General features: G+C 43.3%; 1 protein-coding gene across 1 annotated transcript in view; it reads left to right on the top strand.

The window, feature by feature from the left end:
* Positions 1 to 2,873: 2,873 nt before the first annotated feature.
* LOC126234704 (glutathione S-transferase D5-like) overlaps positions 2,874 to 21,087 on the top strand; it is a 35,496-nt gene continuing 17,282 nt past the window's right edge. Inside the window, exons 1-3 of the mRNA XM_049943448.1 lie at positions 2,874 to 3,000; positions 14,294 to 14,446; positions 17,122 to 17,180. Of these exons, the coding sequence (XP_049799405.1) occupies positions 14,303 to 14,446; positions 17,122 to 17,180 (203 nt within the window). The 5' untranslated portion in view covers positions 2,874 to 3,000; positions 14,294 to 14,302. The remainder of the gene's footprint in view (positions 3,001 to 14,293; positions 14,447 to 17,121; positions 17,181 to 21,087) is intronic.

The raw sequence follows: 21,087 nt of genomic DNA, 5'->3' as shown, positions 1-21,087 counted from the left end.
TCTGAGGTCATCAGTTCCCTAGAACTTAGAACTACTTAAACCTAACTAACCTAAGGTCGTCACACACATTCATGCCCGAGGCAGGATTCGAACCTGCGACCGTAGCGGTTGCGCGGTTCCAGACTGAAGCGCCTAGAACTGCTCGGCCACACTGGCCGGCCACCCAGTTGTAGGGCCCGTCTAAGGCAAGCTACGCCACCCAGTTGACGACATGTGGCCAACCAATATTCCATGAAGTGACGAATCCAATTTCGCGCTGCAGGGTGCAGTGAATACACAGAACTACCTAATTCGTCGTACATGCTGGTGTGATGCGTATTCACAAGCATCTTTATCTCGGTCTGTTCTTTGAAGGCAATACACCCAAAGGGCCTTCCAGATGTACCGTGACGTATGCACGCTATCGAGACTCCTTGTACGGCACTTCGAAGAGCGCAGATCTGTGGAAACCACTGTTTTCATGAAATGGGGCAACATGTCACGTCGCTCTCGCAGTGAAATATCTGCTTAACGCAACCTTCCACGAACGTGTTATCTCCAGTGGTTTCTCAGACGCATGGCCTGTAAGATTACCTGATCTGAATCCTCGTGACTTTTCGCTTTGGTGATATCTAAAATAACGCTTTTACCAGAGACACGTTCAGTTTCTACCTCATCTGAAGGCCAGTATACAGGAACACGTTGCTCAGATTCTATCGGAACTGCTGCGAGCAATTGTTGATCACGTCGTTTTACGGGTGCACCATCTCGTCGACGTCTCCGATGCTCCTATTGAACAAATTTTGTTCAATGCGGTTACTAATAAAATCAACATTATGCCTTTCTCACTTGTTTGAGCTTTTCTGTCCATGTCCCGTTCCTAATCCGTCACATATGGAAGCATTTCTATACGTCTTCCTTGAATTCGCAGCGCTAGATTTGCACCTGGTGGCCAAAATGGGAACAATTTTTTTTTCCAGCGTAAATCGGTTCCCCATTAACGCATTAGAATATCTACCAAGTTTCACAGCCATGCGACAATTACAGCCCACACTGACCCGCTGTGGGCAGCTATCCGTTAATTATAACCACCCCGCACGTTTGCTGATTGGCCCTGTGTGCTTATTTTATTGTGAGGCAACATTAGTTGTGTTTACCAAGTTCTCTCCAAGAAATTATTTAGTGTAAGATATACTGTCTCTTTTTCTGAAGCGATATTTGGTTTATGATTTTATCACGTGATGTTCAGGGAATCTGAGCGCAAATGTTTTATCTGTCATTGATTCTAAGGCGCTCTGTTCATTGTTAATTGTCATTAATAAGTTATAACAACGTCTATAAGTGTTTATCCCTGTAGCTACTTACCACATTTGCTGCTCCATGCTCGTTGTGTTAAGCCTGGTGCTAAGCATTGGCTATCCATACTTCCGGGATTGGCCCGTGCAGGCCTGGTTTTTAAGGTGTCGAGGGTGGCTAAAGTGTCCGGGGCTTGAGCATTTTATGACTGGCGAGGATTTTTTTAAAATTTTAGACCTGTGTGTTCGACACCGCGTATTTAAACTCTCTCTTACGGTCGTACCTCTGTCAACCGACCTTGGAGCGATCGCCGATGTCTATGCGGAGGCGTGCTTACCGGTTCCCTCACAACTTTTCCCTTAGTGTTAGTCATTTGGCAACACAACAAGAGCAATATGTTTACGTTGTTTCCGTGTGTCAAATAATCCTACTATTGGTTTTTTGTCTCATCGTTTAGCAGTGAGCAAAATAAACTGTGTGTTTAATATACACCCGCAACAGGAGTACAGAAGTTTGAAATTGTGTAAGGACAGTAACAATGAACGCGTTTATTGCACACTATGTACTGTACAATTTTCTGTTGCACACAAAGGAAAGGCTGATATTAAACGCTAGGAGAAAAGAGCTAAACATAAAAGTACTATTAATGATACTGCTTCACCAAACTTAAGATTTTTTTTTTTAAGATGAAGATGGCATTAACGATGATTTCCTCCACTTTGGAGAGGTTTTTCAATCGTGGGGAACATCGGGTCTGCAGAAAGCGATGTACTTTCAGTGTCTACTCTTAAACAGCTGCCGAACGTTAAATTTAATTCAGAACTTTCTTGTTGTGAATTTTATGATGTTATTAAAACAAACCACTTCAGAGAAAAGTCATGTCCTGTAAAAAATACAACAGCATTAATGAAATTTAGTATTTGAGTAAACTGTTAAGACTTCCAAGTAATTTAAAAAATATGCCCCATGTTGGACGGAAAAATATGGTTATATGTCCTGGGTTGGACACAAAAAATATGTTAACCCCAGTATAACAGTTCTTTCAAATTTATGTTTGCGCGACTGTGAAAGACAAAAATCGTTCGAAACTGCGAGAATCGTATGAGCTGCATTGTAGTTTTCACTAACATTTTACATATTCGTCTTTAAGGAAAGAAAGAAGATCGGACTTAGCTTCCTGTCGGCAACGAGGTCATTACAGACGGAGCGCTAACTGCCACAGGAGAAAAAATCCGTCTGTCTCCTTTTCAAACGAACTATCCCGGCATTCGCCTTAAACAATTTAGGGAAACAAGGGAAATCTGAATTTATATGGCTGACTGGGGTTTTTATCAACCATCTTCCAGACTGCCAGTCCATCGTCTTGTCGCTTGACCACCTCGTTCTGAGTATTAACCTTCCTGCGATTATCTCTGCAAGAGACATTCACACTAAAATCAAGAAAGAACCCTAACTAAACAGTGTGGCTAGATATGAAATTCTATGATATTTCTCTGTAATTGTGTGCTTATCATGTATTTGACATGACAGTGATATCTCTCCATCATCGTAGCGCAGTACGAATTGAAGCGTGCGAAAGTGCTTCTCCCTTTATCACACCAGCAGTGACTCACCGGATGTCAACGCAACTCTTCAGATATAAAACGAACGTCGGTGTCTGAGTCGCTTACAGATCTCGCAGAGAGCAGTGGAAGTACGACAGAATTTTCCTTCCAGTTTCATTTGGTATGTACAACACCTGCCAAAATTTCGTTTGTTCATGAACAACATTGCGCTTAAAATACAAACGCTTTCTTTGTAGCATAGTGCATAAGATGTGCGCGAAGTATGCAAAGCCGTGTGGCGGTATGACGTTCACCGTTGAGGTCCTACTGCATTACGCCGCTGTGAGAAGTCAAAAAAGACCTTTCTTTTCAAGAATTTATATCAAGGGCAAACTAGCTGAGCTGAGTTTCATTATTTCTCGTAGTTATTTTTAAGGTTTTAGACTTCTTTATTGCGATTTTTGGAAGAGTAATTTCCTCTGTTATTTTGTTCTAGAATTTATGAGACGAGTCTGTCATTCTTAGGACACTGTGCACTGTAGAGGCGTAGATGCTCAGTTGTTACGCCAAAGGGAAACTTCCAAACTTAAAAGTATCGCTATTGGTTGTGCCTCAGTAGAAATGCGAGCGTATCACGGAAAACAACGCCTACTAGTCGAATTCTTTAATTCAGAAGAAAAAAATAAAATTTACGCAAAACGTAGTTACAACCTCCACTAGTAATTGATCAGTTTTCAGAATAATCTCCGTCCTTTGCAACAGGTTTTGTCCGCCGTTCGACAATACGTGGATTTTCAAAATGATCAATACACTTTCAAGTGACTGTAAAAAAATTTTGTGTGGAGATAAGTTATTATTACATGCATAGAGACAGCAACTCAAGAAGTTTGTTTTGTTGCACTGATCCACAACGACATGGCTAACAGACAACAGAGAAGACATATCGCGTGTTTCATGTCGCAATTGCAAGACGACAGTGACAGTTTCACTTGTCAACAGAATGGTATTCCTCTGCACTTCCACAATGATGTTCGCATGTTCTTGGATATTGAGATATTGAGCCAATATGACGATGTATCGGTTTTGAATTTCTGGAAACCTCTGGTTGCTGGCATGGCCCTCAAAGTTCTCCGGAGCTGATATCGTGTGATTTTTACACGTGGCGCTACATCAAAGCCACTGTTTTCACACCTCCGCTTTCCCACACCATGGCTGACGTAACAGGGACATATCAGGGCAGCTGTGACTGACATCGATGAGAATACTTTTCGACGAGCGTGGGCCGATTTGGACTCCATACTGGACTTGTGCGGGGTGACTAACGATTCACGCACTGAACGTTTGTGAACATGGCACAAAAAATTCTTGAGTTGGTGTTGCCATACGTTTAATCGTATACTACCTAGTTTCAATACAAATATTTTCTAATATCACTTGAAAGTGTCTCGTTTATTCTGAAGAACCTCGTATATGGTTTTACCGTGCGTCATTACCTGTGCACCACAGCACTCGGTCTTCTGAATTATCCAGAACATCCATCTCTATGAAGAGACGACAACGTCGCTCTTCCTCTTGGGGACCGAACGCTAGGTAGCCTCATGATTAGAGGATCAGGTTGAATAATGTATGAGGTAAGAACTCCTATTTTTATAAGGAAGGATTTTACTGTGAGAACACTTAGAAAACATACGTTCAGTTTTTCAGACTGTTTATATGCTGCCTAAATACGACCGTTTACCCCTTCTCCTAAAATCCATCAGCACTATATTTTCCTAGTCGCAGGCAACATTAATTATCACTAAGCCGATTTTCTCAGTTCCGAAATTTTTCGTCTTCGACGATATTTTGTAATGTACGCCCATCGGCTGCATCTTCGATTCACATTCAAAGCCATGAACCTGTGTCTCGTGTTCCGGCGCAATATTTATTAAGATATTTCCTCCTTTCATCTTAAATTAGTATAACAAGTTCGAAAACACTTCGAAAACATACTTCCAGTTTTTGAGACTGTTTATGTGCTGCGTAAATATGACCGTTTACCCCTTCTCCTAACACCCATCAGCACTATATTTTCCTAATTGCAGACAACATTAGCTATCACTAAGCCGGTTTTCTCAGTTCCGAAATTTTTCTTCTTCGACGATATTTTGTGATGTACGTCCATCGGCTGCATCTTCGATTCACATTCAAAGCCATGAACCTGTGTCTCGTGTTCCGTCGCAATGTTTATTAAGATTTTTCCTCCTTTCATCTTGAATTAGTATAACAAGTTGGTGGCTACTGTTTTCGTTGTCCTTTAACTTTGTCGGCGCAGTTGCGACATTCAAAACGCGCTCGCTTTTAAATGAGACTGTTAGCAGTAATAAGAATATCACGGCTTTCATCGACGCAGACATGCGGCTCTCTTCGTCTCTTGCTATCTGGAACACATGATGCCATAGGGGCGTGGTATGTTTGGCACGATCACTTCAGTGATGTGGCGGCCGTTGTGCTTCGTATCGGTCGACGCTGTTTGCTCTGCTGCTTACGTACAGATCTTGCGTCTAACTGTGCTGATATCTGCTGCTCCATCCCTAAAAGCAATCTTCAGCAGTTGGGCATTTCTAAGTCACAGTTAGCATTCAGCAATTTTACCATAGGTCATTGCCTAATAAGCGCATCGGTGTTACCGAAGGAGACGTCGCGCTGATTAAAGTGCCTTAATCAGCGCGACGTCTCTCCCGCTGGACGGGCCTAATTCAGTTCCTCGTCCGGACATTCAGATTAGTTTTCCGATAGATCACTAAATCAATAAAGGCGAATGCCTTGAAGGTGCCTTCGAAAACCTCACAGCCAATTTCTTTTTCCCAACCTAGTTGTATCCGACGTTGTGCGATCTTTTGTTGACAGGTTGTTAAATTTCCTTTCCATCTTACGTTGATGTCGCGTTTTTTTTCAGACAGTACCGCTCTTACGTCTTCTCACAGACAATTCTGACATCCGAGCCTAAGCCAAATAAATTTGCTAGTTAACGTATTTCCTTCTACGGAAGTGTAACGTGTAAGATAAACAGTTCAGACAAGATGAGAATAGAAGCCTTTGAGATGTGGTACTACAGAAGAACGCTGAAGATTAGATGGGCAGAATGCGTAACTAATGAGGAGGTACTGAATGGAACGAGGAGAAATGAATTTTGGGGCATAATTTGGCTAAAAGAAGGGATCTGTTGATACGACAGATTCTACAACATCAGAGGACTGTCAGCTTCATGTTTAAGAGAAGTTTGGGTGGTAAAAATTACATACGGAGAAGAAAGAGACGAGTACAGTAGGCAGCTTTAAAAGAATGTGGGGTGCAGTAGTAAGTCGGAGTGGAAGAGGCTTGCACGCGATAGAGTACCGTGGGGAGCTGCGTCTAATCAGTCTTCGGACTGAAGACCACAACAACAGCAGCAACAACAACAGTGGAAGAAATATAGAAGGTGTTACTTTACTCCCTACTTCATACATCGGCGGTCCTACATTTCTTTTTCAGGGGCTAACACACTCGATCGTTACATTCATAAATTCCGTTGACGTCATCTTTGTAGTATGATCGCCATTGACCCATGAGGCACACAAACGTTTTGTTCTGGGTAGCAGTATGACCCACCACTATTCCATTACGAGAGGAGTGAGTGTGGCGTCAGAACAGTTGTTGATCACGAATTCAGGAACTGATTAGTTTTCTTGTGCATGAAACATAACAGGATAGACTTTTAGTTAAATAGGTGACATCCACGGGTACAAGGCAGTAAGGAAAATATTGACGTGTATGGATGTGTATAGAAGTGTTTGGATGTTCACTGTGAGTAGCGTACTTGCATCTACTATGTGAGTGAGGAAGGGTGACTGGAGTGATTAGAGCAAATCGACTTTCCACGATCACAATATTTGTGTCCTTGTTTCCTAAGATTTCAAGAGCATTTTTGTGCGTAATCATTAGCATCGATAATTCTTACGATGAGGTGTGTGAAACCTGATCTCACGAACTTTAAGTAATGGTGTGTCCGGAAAGTAATGTCGTTTCTGCGCATGTCAATATTCGTTATCATTTATCAGCTCATTGTTTACTTCAAAGTCGTGCAAAAGACATTTTAAGGTTAGAGTTACTTCTTTACGCGTACAAACACAAGTTACACACAGAAAACACGCACAACTCCAATCCCTTGACTTCACGTAAACCCCTAGCGCATTCTGAAGTCAGACGGGCACAGCCAAGTGGTACTTCATCCACAACCAAAACAATCATAGCCTCGTCTTTCACTCTTAAATAATTAGCTCTTAATTTTTTTGTTGGCAGTTTGTGGTGAAATAGCCAGCAAATACCAGGAGAGGTACATATCTTCCATCGTTTTAATTTTGCAGGGGCAGTAACGCAACAGCTGCTACTGAAAACATTTGCTATGTTTTTCCTAGTGAATTAGACGTTTATAAACGCCAAATCTGGTTTTCTAAGTTCAAATCCCGTAATTCTGATCTTTCCTACTCGTATCGCTCAGGAAGACCGACAGCTGTGGACAACGACTTGCTAACGGCGGAAGTGAAAGCAAGTTTGAGTCACACACTCGAGGAACTGTCAAAGACTCGTAACCAACTTTAATCGACCATCCAGTAACATTTGCAAGCAGGTTGGTAATAACAAACAAAGCTAACCGATCCACAACATGTAACTTATTACTTCAGCGAGCCAGTATAGAAGCATTGTTTGATCGCTTGATCAGTGGAGATTGAACATGGATCTTCTATGATAAACGGTAAAACACAAGAAAGGCAGTGTCTTTCTCCGGCGAATCGCCAGCAAGTACAGCCAAGCCAGGAGTACATCCCAAAAAGGCACTTTTGTGTGTTTGGCGAAGTCTTCACGGGGTCGTTCATTTTGAAGTGCTGAAACTTGGACAAACTGTGAATGTACACTTTTGCTGTGTACAAATGGACCGAGCAAACCAACCTTTAACTGAAAGGTTCCGCCCGACCATCAAGAGAAAAGGCGATTTCTGCAACATGATAATGCAAGACCGTACTACGGAAGTCGAACCCCAGGGGAAATTAATCAGTTTGAGTAGGAGGTTTTGCCTCATTCGTCACACATGCCCGATACTGCGCAATCGAATATCTATGTACTCCGACGGTTATAACGTTTTCTAAGTGGTCCAAAATGGCATCTCCAGATGTTTTGCTCAAAAGCATTGTTATCGATTAGGCATTGAAAATTTGCACACCAGATGGAAAAAAGTTTTTGATAAAGAGGGCGATTACGTTACTGATTAAAAATGAAAACTTTTTAACACTATATCCGTTTGAGTTTAATACAAAAACTGTCATTACTTTCTGGTGTTCCTAATATTTTATTAATGCACACAACTTGTTTAGAAATTAGATGAATGCATGCAAATTTTAAGTCGAAAACACAGTATTGTTATTGTTGCATCTGTCTCTATTTGAAACCGCATCACAATTCACTTTGAGAATGACCTCCATCTTCGGAGAACATTGCTGCTCCGCAACTGTGTGTTGAATTGATGAGTAACCACTCCATTTGTTAAACAGTTCCTTATTTTTACTTCATGGCAGGTTTCGGCTTTTGTACTGAAGTCATTTTCTAGTGGAGTCTGAAAATTGTGCTGTATTGGAAAATTTGGGAATTTGTGTTAAGTTACTGTGCAACCAAATTGCATCGGTCCCTAAGCTTACACACTATTTAATCAAACTTAAACTAATTTACGCTAAGGACAACACAAGCACCCACGTCCGTGGGAGGACTCGAACCTTTGACGGGGGAAGCCGCGCGATCCGTGGCAAGGCACCTGCGACCTGCGGCTAACCCTCGCGGCGTGCTGTTTTGAAGCAGAGCAAAATCATTTGACTTTCTTCACCACAGCACAATTTTCAATTTCCATCAGAAAAATAGCTTCAGTATTAAAGCCGAAACCGGTCGTGGAATAGAATTAAAGAACTTGTACCAAGTGGATCAGCTATTCATCAGTTACCGAAACTTGTTTCAGTAAATAAAATTGCTTCCATAAAATACTTGAAACTAATTTTAACGGAATATGCTTACGTGCAAGATGTTAATTTTGTGTGTGCTTTGCAAGATTGACAAGTCATTTACATAGTCTTCTGCAGGTACCCATACGATGACATGCGCACATAACTTTTTATCGCAGCTATCAAGTAGTACAAACCGCAAGAAGAAGCCCGAAAACTGTAATAAACGCGGGGAAGTAAGCTAACACACGCCTGAATGTAAAAACAAATCATGAGGCGAAGAGCGAACGGTGCTTAACTTCACTGGACCGATTGAAGGCTTATATAGCCGTAGGATTACTGTAAAATCAAACTGCGATATACGAATTAATCCGCCGTTTATCAGCTGTATACTGCTTTCCGCAGCGACTATTTTTGCAACGTGTCACGGGGTGACTCATTCCGAGTCTTTTTGTTATGTCGGATCAAGATGACATGCAGGTGAATTAAGATTAGAGTTCAGAACAGTAGAAACATTTTGAGGCAGTGATGCGTGGCTAGGCAGACACAGAGGCCAGGCAATAATTGCAAGGACGAAACAGAACAAGGAAACAACATTTTTAATCTCTATAGAATGGCTTACAATACAGGCGACAGATGAAGCTGTAAAATTACACCATTCACGCAAGTGTACTTGAATTTTCCGAGAAATTACAAGTGAGAAGTCTGAAAAAAGTGACAGGTAAAGAAGCGAATCACTGCACATGTTAAAGATGGAAGTGAGTTGAGACACTGAACAAATTTACATGTAGTCTACTGGTATTATTTATTTACTTTATCGACATTTGGTCCAACAGACCTTACAATCATCCTTATTGATTACTGATAGCTGCAAACTAAAATTATCTTTCTTGTATATGAGATGAGTTACATTTCGTATTTAAGGTCAGTTCCTTATAATACGTACTTAAGTGAACCAGTTGGAATTCTCAACACGGAGTAATATGTGTTCAAACATAAATCATATAAAACACATATTAAAACAGGATATAATCTCTCTAAGTGTTATTGCTATAAATTAAATTACACTCAATATAATCTCTCTAAGTGTTATTGCTATAAATTAAATTACACTCAAAAGTACGTAGTAAAATTGCATTTCGATATGAACTGAATGACTGGTATAAGAATTTGTACCTTGTTCTCACTGAAAAGTGAAATAATTTTCTGTGGAAACTAAAAATGTGAAGAGCTCAACAGCTTCATAATTTTTTCCCACTCAGGTTCATACTTGGTGCAAGAGAGCAACAGATGGTTTAGATATTCGACCGACTCATCCTAACAGTCATAAAATGTCAATGCATTGACGTTGATTCTATACCTAAATCGTGGTACTGGTCGTTTTGACAAACCTGGTCTTGGTCGGGAGGACAGGTTGCATTTCAGCGTAATGCCTTGCCGGAACGCATTTTGAAGTTTTCGATTGATTATTCCACTCGGCCTGTGTTCTCAACGCTAGGCAAATACACTCCTGGAAATTGAAATAAGAACACCGTGAATTCATTGTCCCAGGAAGGGGAAACTTTATTGACACATTCCTGGGGTCAGATACATCACATGATCACACTGACAGAACCACAGGCAAATAGACACAGGCAACAGAGCATGCACAATGTCGGCACTAGTACAGTGTATATCCACCTTTCGCAGCAATGCAGGCTGCTGTTCTCCCATGGAGACGATCGTAGAGATGCTGGATGTAGTCCTGTGGAACGGCTTGCCATGCCATTTCCACCTGGCGCCTCAGTTGGACCAGCGTTCTTGCTGGACGTGCAGACCGCGTGAGACGACGCTTCATCCAGTCCCAAACATGCTCAATGGGGGACAGATCCGGAGATCTTGCTGGCCAGGGTAGTTGACTTACACCTTCTAGAGCACGTTGGGTGGCACGGGATACATGCAGACGTGCATTGTCCTGTTGGAACAGCAAGTTCCCTTGCCGGTCTAGGAATGGTAGAACGATGGGTTCGATGACGGTTTGGATGTACCGTGCACTATTCAGTGTCCCCTCGACGATCACCAGTGGTGTACGGCCAGTGTAGGAGATCGCTCCCCACACCATGATGCCGGGTGTTGGCCCTGTGTGCCTCGGTCGTATGCAGTCCTGATTGTGGCGCTCACCTGCACGGCGCCAAACACGCATACGACCATCATTGGCACCAAGGCAGAAGCGACTCTCATCGCTGAAGACGACACGTCTCCATTCGTCCCTCCATTCACGCCTGTCGCGACACCACTGGAGGCGGGCTGCACGATGTTGGGGCGTGAGCGGAAGACGGCCTAACGGTGTGCGGGATCGTAGCCCAGCTTCATGGAGACGGTTGCGAATGGCCCTCGCCGATACCCCAGGAGCAACAGTGTCCCTAATTTGCTGGGAAGTGGCGGTGCGGTCCCCTACGGCACTGCGTAGGATCCTACGGTCTTGGCGTGCATCCGTGCGTCGCTGCGGTCCGGTCCCAGGTCGACGGGCACGTGCATCTTCCGCCGACCACTGGCGACAACATCGATGTACTGTGGAGACCTCACGCCCCACGTGTTGAGCAATTCGGCGGTACGTCCACCCGGCCTCCCGCATGCCCACTATACGCCCTCGCTCAAAGTCCGTCAACTGCACATACGGTTCACGTCCACGCTGTCGCGGCATGCTACCAGTGTTAAAGACTGCGATGGAGCTCCGTATGCCACGGCAAACTGGCTGAGACTGACGGCGGCGGTGCACAAATGCTGCGCAGCTAGCGCCATTCGACGGCCAACACCGCGGTTCCTGGTGTGTCCGCTGTGCCGTGCGTGTGATCATTGCTTGTACAGCCCTCTCGCAGTGTCCGGAGCAAGTATGGTGGGTCTGACACACCGGTGTCAATGTGTTCTTTTTTCCATTTCCAGGAGTGTATAATACTGTGTATGCAAAAGCTTCACATTAAGACATAACCGACTAGACGTTGCCTCCTTTGCTGGTTGGTGAGCCTTCTTATTATCAGACGTACAACAGTGGCTTTCAACACAGACATCTACTGTCTTACTGCGGTCTCTACTTTCTATAATCCGCTGTATAATGTTAACAGTGAAGTTGCTCTCTTTCCTGGACCATCTACTGGCTTCCAGCACTTTCACTACACATGTCGAGTCTTTTAACAAAAACATTTGTTTACTGAAGAGAAGGACGAGATTAGTGTTTCACGTCTCGTCGACAACGAGGTCATTAGAGACGGAGCACAAGCTAGTATGACAGAAAAATGGGGAAGGAAATCGCCCGTGCTCTTTCAAAGGAACCATCCTGGCATTTGCCTGAAGCGATTTAGGGAATTCACGGAATTCCTAAATCAAGATGGGCGGACGCGGGTTTGAACCGTAGTCCTCCCGACTGGAAGTCCAGTGTGCTAACCGCAGCGCCACCTCGCTCTATTGTGTTACTTCAGTTCTTCTAACAAATGTTACCGCCACTATTATCGCAATGACTTGGGCTGTAAATATACAGAGGTGTCCAAAAAAATGCGTCCACTGTTTAAAAGTCCATAACCCGCAAACTAATTGGCGGAGTTGTCTGATTTTTGGTGAAAGTGTAGCTTAAATTCCAACTTAAAGATATCACTGTAGGTGTTCGAAATGGTCACCATTAATATCCACACACGAACGATGCCGCCTGACTGCAGCACGAACTACTGACTGCAACGTGTTCAATTGGTTATTTGCACATTAATGTACGATGGATTCTCGAAGTTCATCCAATGCGCGTGGCTTTTGTCGATAAACGACGTCCTTTAGTGTTCCCCACAGGCAAAAGTCCAGAGGAGTTAGGTCTGGGGAATGTGGTGGATACTCCACAGCACCTCTACGGCATGTCCATCTTCCTGGTAGATTTTTATCGACATACGCCCTAACACGATTTTGGTAGTGGGCTGGGGCACCATCTTGTTGAAAGTAAACTCTTCCGTCTCCATACAGGTCTCGGATGGCTGGTAAAATGGATGTCTGAAGCTTCTGAAGGTACACCTCACCGGTAACTGTGCCGTCAAAGAAGAATGGCCCAGTCAAGCCCCGGTAAAACAACCCACACCACACATTTACTCCTAGCAAATTCACGGCTTTGTCTACATGGACGTTCGGATCTTCGGAGGCCCAGTAGATGCAACTGTGGCGATTTACTGTACCACTGAGTTTGAAATGTGCCTCATCAGGCCACACAATCATCTCTGCAAACTCTTCATCGTTGTGCACCATGTTAGTAAACCACTCGCAGTACTCCATTCTACGATCTGGGTCGTCCTCGTTCATTGCGTGTAGCAATCGTGGGATGTTGCACTTCCACTTTGCTGTCTTCAAAATTCGCCGAATACTTGAGCGACTCACTCCAGTTTCACGGGCACACTGTCTCACAGACATCTGTGGTGAACGAGTGAATTGTAACACACGACGGGAGTTAGCTGGACTTGTTACTGTTATAGGTCGTCCAGATCGTTGTTTGTGTACATCTTTAACACAGCCTTCGGCTTCAAATTTTTCTCGAATGTGACGAATCGTTAAACGTGTTGGTGGCTCTATTTGATACTCATTTCGCCATTGCCGTTGAACCTCATTAATGATTTAGTACTTAAAATAGCACTTCAAAAGTGACTTCTTTTCATCGAATGTAAGCCTTGCGCCAGCCACGTTTACTCGAGTAACTAGGTGCAACTTAGAACAAAACACTGACTATCTGGCGACTGTCATCTGATAAAGCAAAACAGCGCAATACAATGCTTGTGTGGTGATTGCCGGAACTACAAACTATTATACTACCAAAGATGAGACAACTCCGTCAATTAGTTTGTCAGTTATGGACTTTTAAACAGTGGATACATTTTTTGGGCCCCTCTGTATAAGAATCAGGAACAATTGTCCTACTGATATCAGTGTACAGTAGAAGCTCGAAGCGTTGTTACAAAGAATTCTTTCATACCCTGGAGCAGCACTCCATCGGACATGTAACTCTAATACCTTAATGCTGGTAGATTTTTGGTACATCTCCTTTCGCTTAATGACACTGCACGAACAAAGAGTCTTTTCGTGCAATAGGTGGACGTTGGATTACAGAGTTTGTGAGAAGCAATCCAATCCACTGTGCTGCCCGTGAAGCAAGGTGCTTCAAAAGTCACTGTCAAGTCCTCAAACTTAGGGAATAACTAGGAATCACATCCTGTTGGTACGCCAAGACTGCGGTCTTGGGGTAAATAGCAATATGATATAACTTTTCTGAGTATTTCAGGTAACTGAATGAAACGGGGGTGGAGAACGCTGGAGTTGGAGGCAAATTGTTGGGGGAAGCGTGTGGTCAACAAGGCCGGTGATCGATGGATGAAGTTTTTAATGATGATAAGAATGTTTTATAATTGTTATTATTATAAAAAACATCAGTGATTGCAAAACAATTGACGTTATCGTTTTATATTGCAGAACATTACAATGGCTCCGCCTACACTCTACATTCACATGATGAGCCCTCCATGTCGATTTGTTCGTCTGGTAGTGGCCATCGTTGAGTTGGAGGTGAATGTAGTGGTCCTGAAGGAGCTTAGCAAGGAAATGCAGACGCCTGAGATGCTGGAGGTAAGCGCATACTCCTATTGCGTAACTATTACAAACGTTTAGAAAACAGGGTACTTTTTTACCATCGTAAAAATATTCGCTGTCCAGTGGGTATATCTGTGTCATCGTAATTCGTTCTGTTTGGCTGCATCCACTTGTCGTTCATTACTGCCCTAAAGTCTTGTTCATAATCACGAGTGAGTAAAGCGAAACATTGGACCAAGGCGTTGCTTGTTCTGCGTCAAGACCAGTGAATCTTGTCCTTATCTCTTATCAGTTGTTTTCTTCGTGGAGCTACTTGACCGATTAGTAGTGGCTGTACGGTCTGGAAGGTCTGCATAACGACCGGGAGAGCGGTGTGCTGACCACAGTACCACTCCATACCGCGTCCACATGACGCCGAAAGTCAGGGGAGGACACGGCGGTTGTAGACACCCTTAGGCCATGATGGCCTCACGAGGAGCTTGTTTATCCCACGTCTTCACAGGGTCGGTATGTCAATCCACCCCTGGACGGAATTTTGTGAACCCCATCCGAATGCGTCTAGTGTCATTCCATGTGGAAGTACGAAAACATTTTTGATATAGGATATCAGTACCAGTCCAGTATACACTTAGTCGGATGTGGGAGATCGCCTAAAAACCACATCCAGGCTCATCGTTAATCCGCCAAGCATATTCGATCTTGGGTCGGCGGGCCTCCCAAAATCCCAGAAGGATCGTTCTAACGTGCACGGTTTTTGGCCGGGGCAGTGGCATACTCAGTTGTCTAACAGATGTGTAAATGGTCTATTATAAATCGCTTTCTCTAAGTCCTTCCGTTTATTCCTGGTTATTCCATACCGCGTTTATTCCTGGTTATTCCATACCGCGTCCACATGACGCCGAAAGTCAGGGGAGGACACGGCGGTTGTAGACACCCTTAGGCCATGATGGCCTCACGAGGAGCTTGTTTATCCCACGTCTTCACAGGGTCGGTATGTCAATCCACCCCTGGACGGAATTTTGTGAACCCCATCCGAATGCGTCTAGTGTCATTCCATGTGGAAGTACGAAAACATTTTTGATATAGGATATCAGTACCAGTCCAGTATACACTTAGTCGGATGTGGGAGATCGCCTAAAAACCACATCCAGGCTCATCGTTAATCCGCCAAGCATATTCGATCTTGGGTCGGCGGGCCTCCCAAAATCCCAGAAGGATCGTTCTAACGTGCACGGTTTTTGGCCGGGGCAGTGGCATACTCAGTTGTCTAACAGATGTGTAAATGGTCTATTATAAATCGCTTTCTCTAAGTCCTTCCGTTTATTCCTGGTTAGCTGAGAAACCTGATATTGCCCAGATGTTTATTTATAGCTGTTCCTGAGACTTCTTACACATGGAATTTGTTTTTAACTTCTTTGTATGCAACGTTCGAAGTAGTTTGATTTGGGACGTGAATGAACAACTTACTTGCTTCACTAGACTGCACTGGAGAGAGCCACATATAGCTTGCCATGCAAAAAGCAGCTGCCACTAAGGCCCACGCCCGCAACATACAGCGCCTGACTTTGTTTTCTGTTATTGTCATGCCATAACATAATATCACTGGGAAATGTACATGTTTAATCTGAGACGGTAAATTGTTTCGAATAAATGGGATTTGGGTTATAAAAACTCCCTCCTGCACCACGACCCATCAAAATTTCCGCTTATATATTTTACTTTGAACAGGAGTAACTATAAGACTCCGTGAGTGAGGGTTTCTGAGGAGTGAGACAATGCATTACGCTCTCAATCAGAGTTAAGGTGCGCCTTACTTCCAGGAGGAGTTTCCAAAGAGCGATTAAAGCCTGGTGTTTTGGAGCCATAGCAAGTCTCGCCTATGTTCACTGGATTCTTGAGATCGCATCTTCTTCAGTCTTTTAGCCATTCTGGTGTATTCTGAAAGACTCGACTGTTTTCTAGACATTTTTATTTGTATACAGAAAGAAATCAAAATGTACTCGTAATATGTGGGCACCTGAATCACAAAGCAATCTTAATAGCTCTTTTCTCCTAACCTATCTAAAGAAGCAAAGTAATGTCGATAAGTGTTTAATACACAATGCGAAATCAGTAGTTCCGTATATCCCAGCTGTTAGTTTATATTTGTAGATATAAGGCTGCAGTATTTAATTCTGTCACTGATGTAAACTTTCGAAAATTCATTTCTCACTGGGTTAAAAAAACTGACAGTGCCTTCTGTTGGTTCTTTGGCGTACTACGCCGCACTGAATAAACATCTGAACTATTGAACTCAACAGACGATTTTAGATAAAAAATTATATTACAATATCTATTTTCTCACAAGTTACCTGTGAAACCTCATGAAAGGTCGTGTAATAGTTTTGGAGATTACCATGTTCAAGCAGACAGACACGACGATTTTAGATAAACTGAAATCACGATATCTTTTGTGATCCGATTTTGGTAAAATAAATCCTATCCATTGTCCCAATCTACGATAAAGTGAAAATTTTTGGAGATTAGCGTCTTTAGACTACGGTTTCGTGGTTTAATTATTAGTATAGAAACAGACAGTTTACAATAACATTGACAGGATTTTTCAGTGGGGTGCTTTACAGTTCACAAGATTTCTAGCCGTTTCTCTTTTTTACTGTGTTAATCTTAAATATACAAATCTTACTTGCTACATTTTAATGTAATTGTTCCAGAAATTCCCCCAGCATCAAGTCCCAGCATTGGATGACAACGGCCTGTACATTTCCGAAAGGTGAGCGTCAGAAAACGTTTATATCAGTTTTGATTTGCCAAACATTTTCCAGAATGAATCTTCTCAGCAAAGTGTACACTACTTTGAAACTTCCTATCAGAATAAAACTGTATTCCGGGCCCGGAGGGACCTTGCTGTGAAGGCGAGTTATGCGACGTGCTTCGATGACTCACTCAGTGAGAGCACTGTGTGCGATGGTCCCAAGTGCCGGATTCGAGTCTCCGTAAGCAGACAGTTTTAATCCGTCAGGAAGTTTCATCAACAATTATTTTTGTATAGACTGGAACCTACAGTCTCATTTACCTTTCAACCACAACGATGGGATGATGAACTGTGTGCTTTTCCGATTAAACAAGCACGCTTTTTGCTCTAAACAAGCTTTAAGTACAGCAGTAAAATCTAATGTAAATCATTACCAGATAATACTTGAAGAAGAGAACTTCTGTAATATATATATATATATATATATATATATATATATCCGACATGTGTATTTCCATGTAGACATTGGGCTATAACTCATGTAAAGATTTCACGGGTCTCCAGCCACATCATATAGTTAAATTCCCTAGAGACTTCGGCAGAATGCTCTGCGGCTAATCTAAAATGGTAACTGGCTGCCGTAGAGTTCCTTTAATTTGTTATTTATCTTTTCATCCTGTAAACACATTTCATTTCCTACCCTGAAAAGTAGGGCAGGCTGTTTGATATTCAGGCAAACTGTCAAGCTTTTTTTACTTGTTTCCATATCCTGGCCGTGCGGTCAGGGCGAACTGTACAGGATCCTCTCTAATATCGCCCTAAAGCCTGTGATCTCAGATGAGCTGTCTCTGAGCAATTGAGAATACGTAGGCCTATTGGTCTCGTCCCACTACAATGCTGCACCCTCACCATGGCCAGATCGTAGTACGCACTAAACTGCGAGCCACTGTCTTTATTGTTGGTGTTGTCCGATATTTTCGCATCAATTTTGTCTTTCATTTCGCCAATTCAGAAGCAGTTTGTCCGTACCGTGTCGACGAATAGAGTCATGTGTCCTTTTTTTTTTTTTTTAAGCATGTCTCAGTTCCATAGGTAGCTCAGGTGCAAACACAACCACAGAACAAAGCTAAAGCTCACAAAACCAGAACGAGCTGGATCGGCGGCAGCGGCCAAACTTCCTGGAAGTCCGCCTGACCAGATTGTCTCCTAGTCGGCGATCTTCCTTATTATTCGTGAAGATTGGCAGTTTTCGATAATTTTTTCCAGCATGCTAGAGATGTTCACAACGTAATTATCTTATTCCAAACTGCGACTGCATTGCTCTTTCAAGTTGGCTACGCTAAAGAAATGATTTCTACATATTGTGAAGTCCATCGACAAGACTGTCCGCAGCTCGTGGTCTAGTGGCTAGCGTTGCTGCCTCTGGATCACGGGGTCCCGGGTTCGATTAGCGGCAGGGTTGGGGATTTTCTCCGCCGGGGAACTGAGTGTTTGCGTTGTCCTCTAAACAGAGCCCGCCTCCACGTGGCGGGACACGGGCAACGGTGTGAGTGGGGACGGGAGCCGGTGTGGTGTTACTTTCAGTCACTCCGGACCCCGGACCCCGGACCCAGTCACAGCGGCTCAGTGGCAACATACGACCCACCATAAGAGATTAGACAGTGGGTCATAAAATATAAGCAGCTTGTGAAAAAAAAGTGTCCTCATCATCATCATCATCATGCGTGACCGTGGCTGGATTGGATTGTGAAAAACTTGGATTGCGTGAAATTGGGCCTTTGTACCGGCGTTGATGACCGCGCAGTTGAGCGCCCAACAAATCAAACATCATCATCACTGACAAGACTGGTTTCAGTTTTAATTTCTATTGCACAAAACATTTCAAGTGTTCGTTAGCTTTGCGTGTCACCTATGTTTGCGCAGTTCTCTCTCTCTCTCTCTCTCTCTTTGAAGCATAGAGCAAAGGTAAACTGCCTGTACAGTATGATGGAAGTAAGACATGGCTCTACGAGTACATCTATACTCTGCGAATCACTGTGAAGGGTATGACAGAGGGTCCCATTGTAACAGTTATTACGGTTTTTCCCATCCAGTTCACATAAGGAGCGCTAGAAGAACGCTGAAATGCCCCTGTCCGTTCAATAATTAATCTAATCTTGTCCTTACGATCCCTTTGGAAGCCATATAACTCCGGCTCTAGAAACTTTATTAGTAGTCTTTCTCGGAATAATTTCTATCTTCAAGATTCTGCCAGTTCGGTTCTTTCAACCTCTCTGTGAGATTCGCCCACGGATCAATCAAACCTGTAACCATTCGTGCTGCCCTTCTCTGTATACGTTCAACATCCCCTGTTAGTCCTGTTTGGCACTATTCCCATAAACTTGAGCGTATTCTAGTTTGAGTAGCACGAGTGATTTTCCAGCAGTCTCCTTTTTATATTAACTGAATTTCTCTAATATCCTACAAATAAACCAAAGTCTGACACATGCTTTACTCACCACTGGGCTTATGTGATAGATCCGTTTTATGTCCCTACTAAGTGTTACTCCCGGGTGTTTGATTCCAGCTGTGGTTCATTGATATTATATTCACAGAAGACCATGTTTGATCGTTTGTGAACTTGCACAACTCTGATATCTTATCAAAATCTGACTGAATATATGTGCACCTTCGTTCAGACTTTCGGTACACGCTTAAATTCTTCTTAAAGATCTTCTGCTGCCAGCCTCAGGTTTTAACCAGGTTTCTGTGCCTAGTATTATGTGAGCTTCAGTGCTGTTTTGGAGCTCTAACAAACTCTGTCAATTTGCGAATACTTCGGCAGTTAACCAGTAGATTTTAACACTCTCACCCTTCTTTGGATTACACTCATCCTTCCTGTTCGGTGCTTCGCTGTGTTGGAAGATGTCATGGCCATTTCAGAAGAAATACAACACTGTTAGATGTACGCTGTTTGGAAGAAGATCACTTTGAGGGGAAACCGTCATTTTCTCTATCACCAGCAGAGACAGATTATCACTGAACGTCCAAATCACTTAAACGCCTTTAGAGACAGATTAGTATACCAAACAGGCACGGGTAGAGAAGTCCCGCGTGGTTATAACTAAGTTGCAGCAACTCACGGAGGTCCAGTCCGCCCCCGGTAGCTGAGTGATGCCGGCACGGTAGCTCAGTGTGTTCGGTCAGAGGGTTTAGCTATCCTCTGCAATAAAAAAAACTGAGTGAACGGATCAATGAACAACTAGAGCAAGTGTCATAAGACGTCCTCCACGAACAAAGTCAACGTACACTGTAGAACAAAATGAGATTAACAAAAAAAAACAAAAAAAAAGTGGTCAGCGCGACGGACATCAATTCTACGGGCCCGGGTTCGATTCCCGGCTGGGTCGGAGATTTTCTCCGCTCAGGGACTGGGTGTTGTGTTGTCCTAATCATCATCATTTCATCCCCAGCGACGCTCAAGTCGCCGAAGTGGCGTCCAAGCGAAAGACTTGCACCAGGCGAACGGTCTACCCGACGGGAGGCCCTTGTCACACGACATTATTATTATTATACGGAGGTCCAGACTGGGTTGTAACTATCGTGTGACAGCGAAACTTGGTAGATATGCTAATGCATTAGTGTGGAACCGATTGACACTGAAAAAATTAGTTACCATTTCAGCCACCAGGTGCAAATCTTCGCTGTACACTGCTTTTATGATGGTATGACATCAGTGCTGTCATTTGACAAGCCATAACGTGAATGAAGAGTATCGCTATCGAGAGGAGATTCCGTGCGCTTGTAGTGAAACTGGTTCAAATGGTTCAAATGGCTCTGAGCACTATGGGAGTCAACTGCTGTGGTCATAAGTCCCCTAGAACTTAGAACTAATTAAACCTAACTAACCTAAGGACATCACACACATCCATGCCCGAGGCAGGAT

Source organism: Schistocerca nitens, chromosome 2, assembly GCF_023898315.1.
Source record: "Schistocerca nitens isolate TAMUIC-IGC-003100 chromosome 2, iqSchNite1.1, whole genome shotgun sequence".
In the NCBI taxonomy this organism is placed as follows: domain Eukaryota; kingdom Metazoa; phylum Arthropoda; class Insecta; order Orthoptera; family Acrididae; genus Schistocerca; species Schistocerca nitens.
The sequence above is the reverse complement of the archived record's forward strand: the minus strand, read 5'-3'. Positions and strand labels throughout refer to the sequence as shown.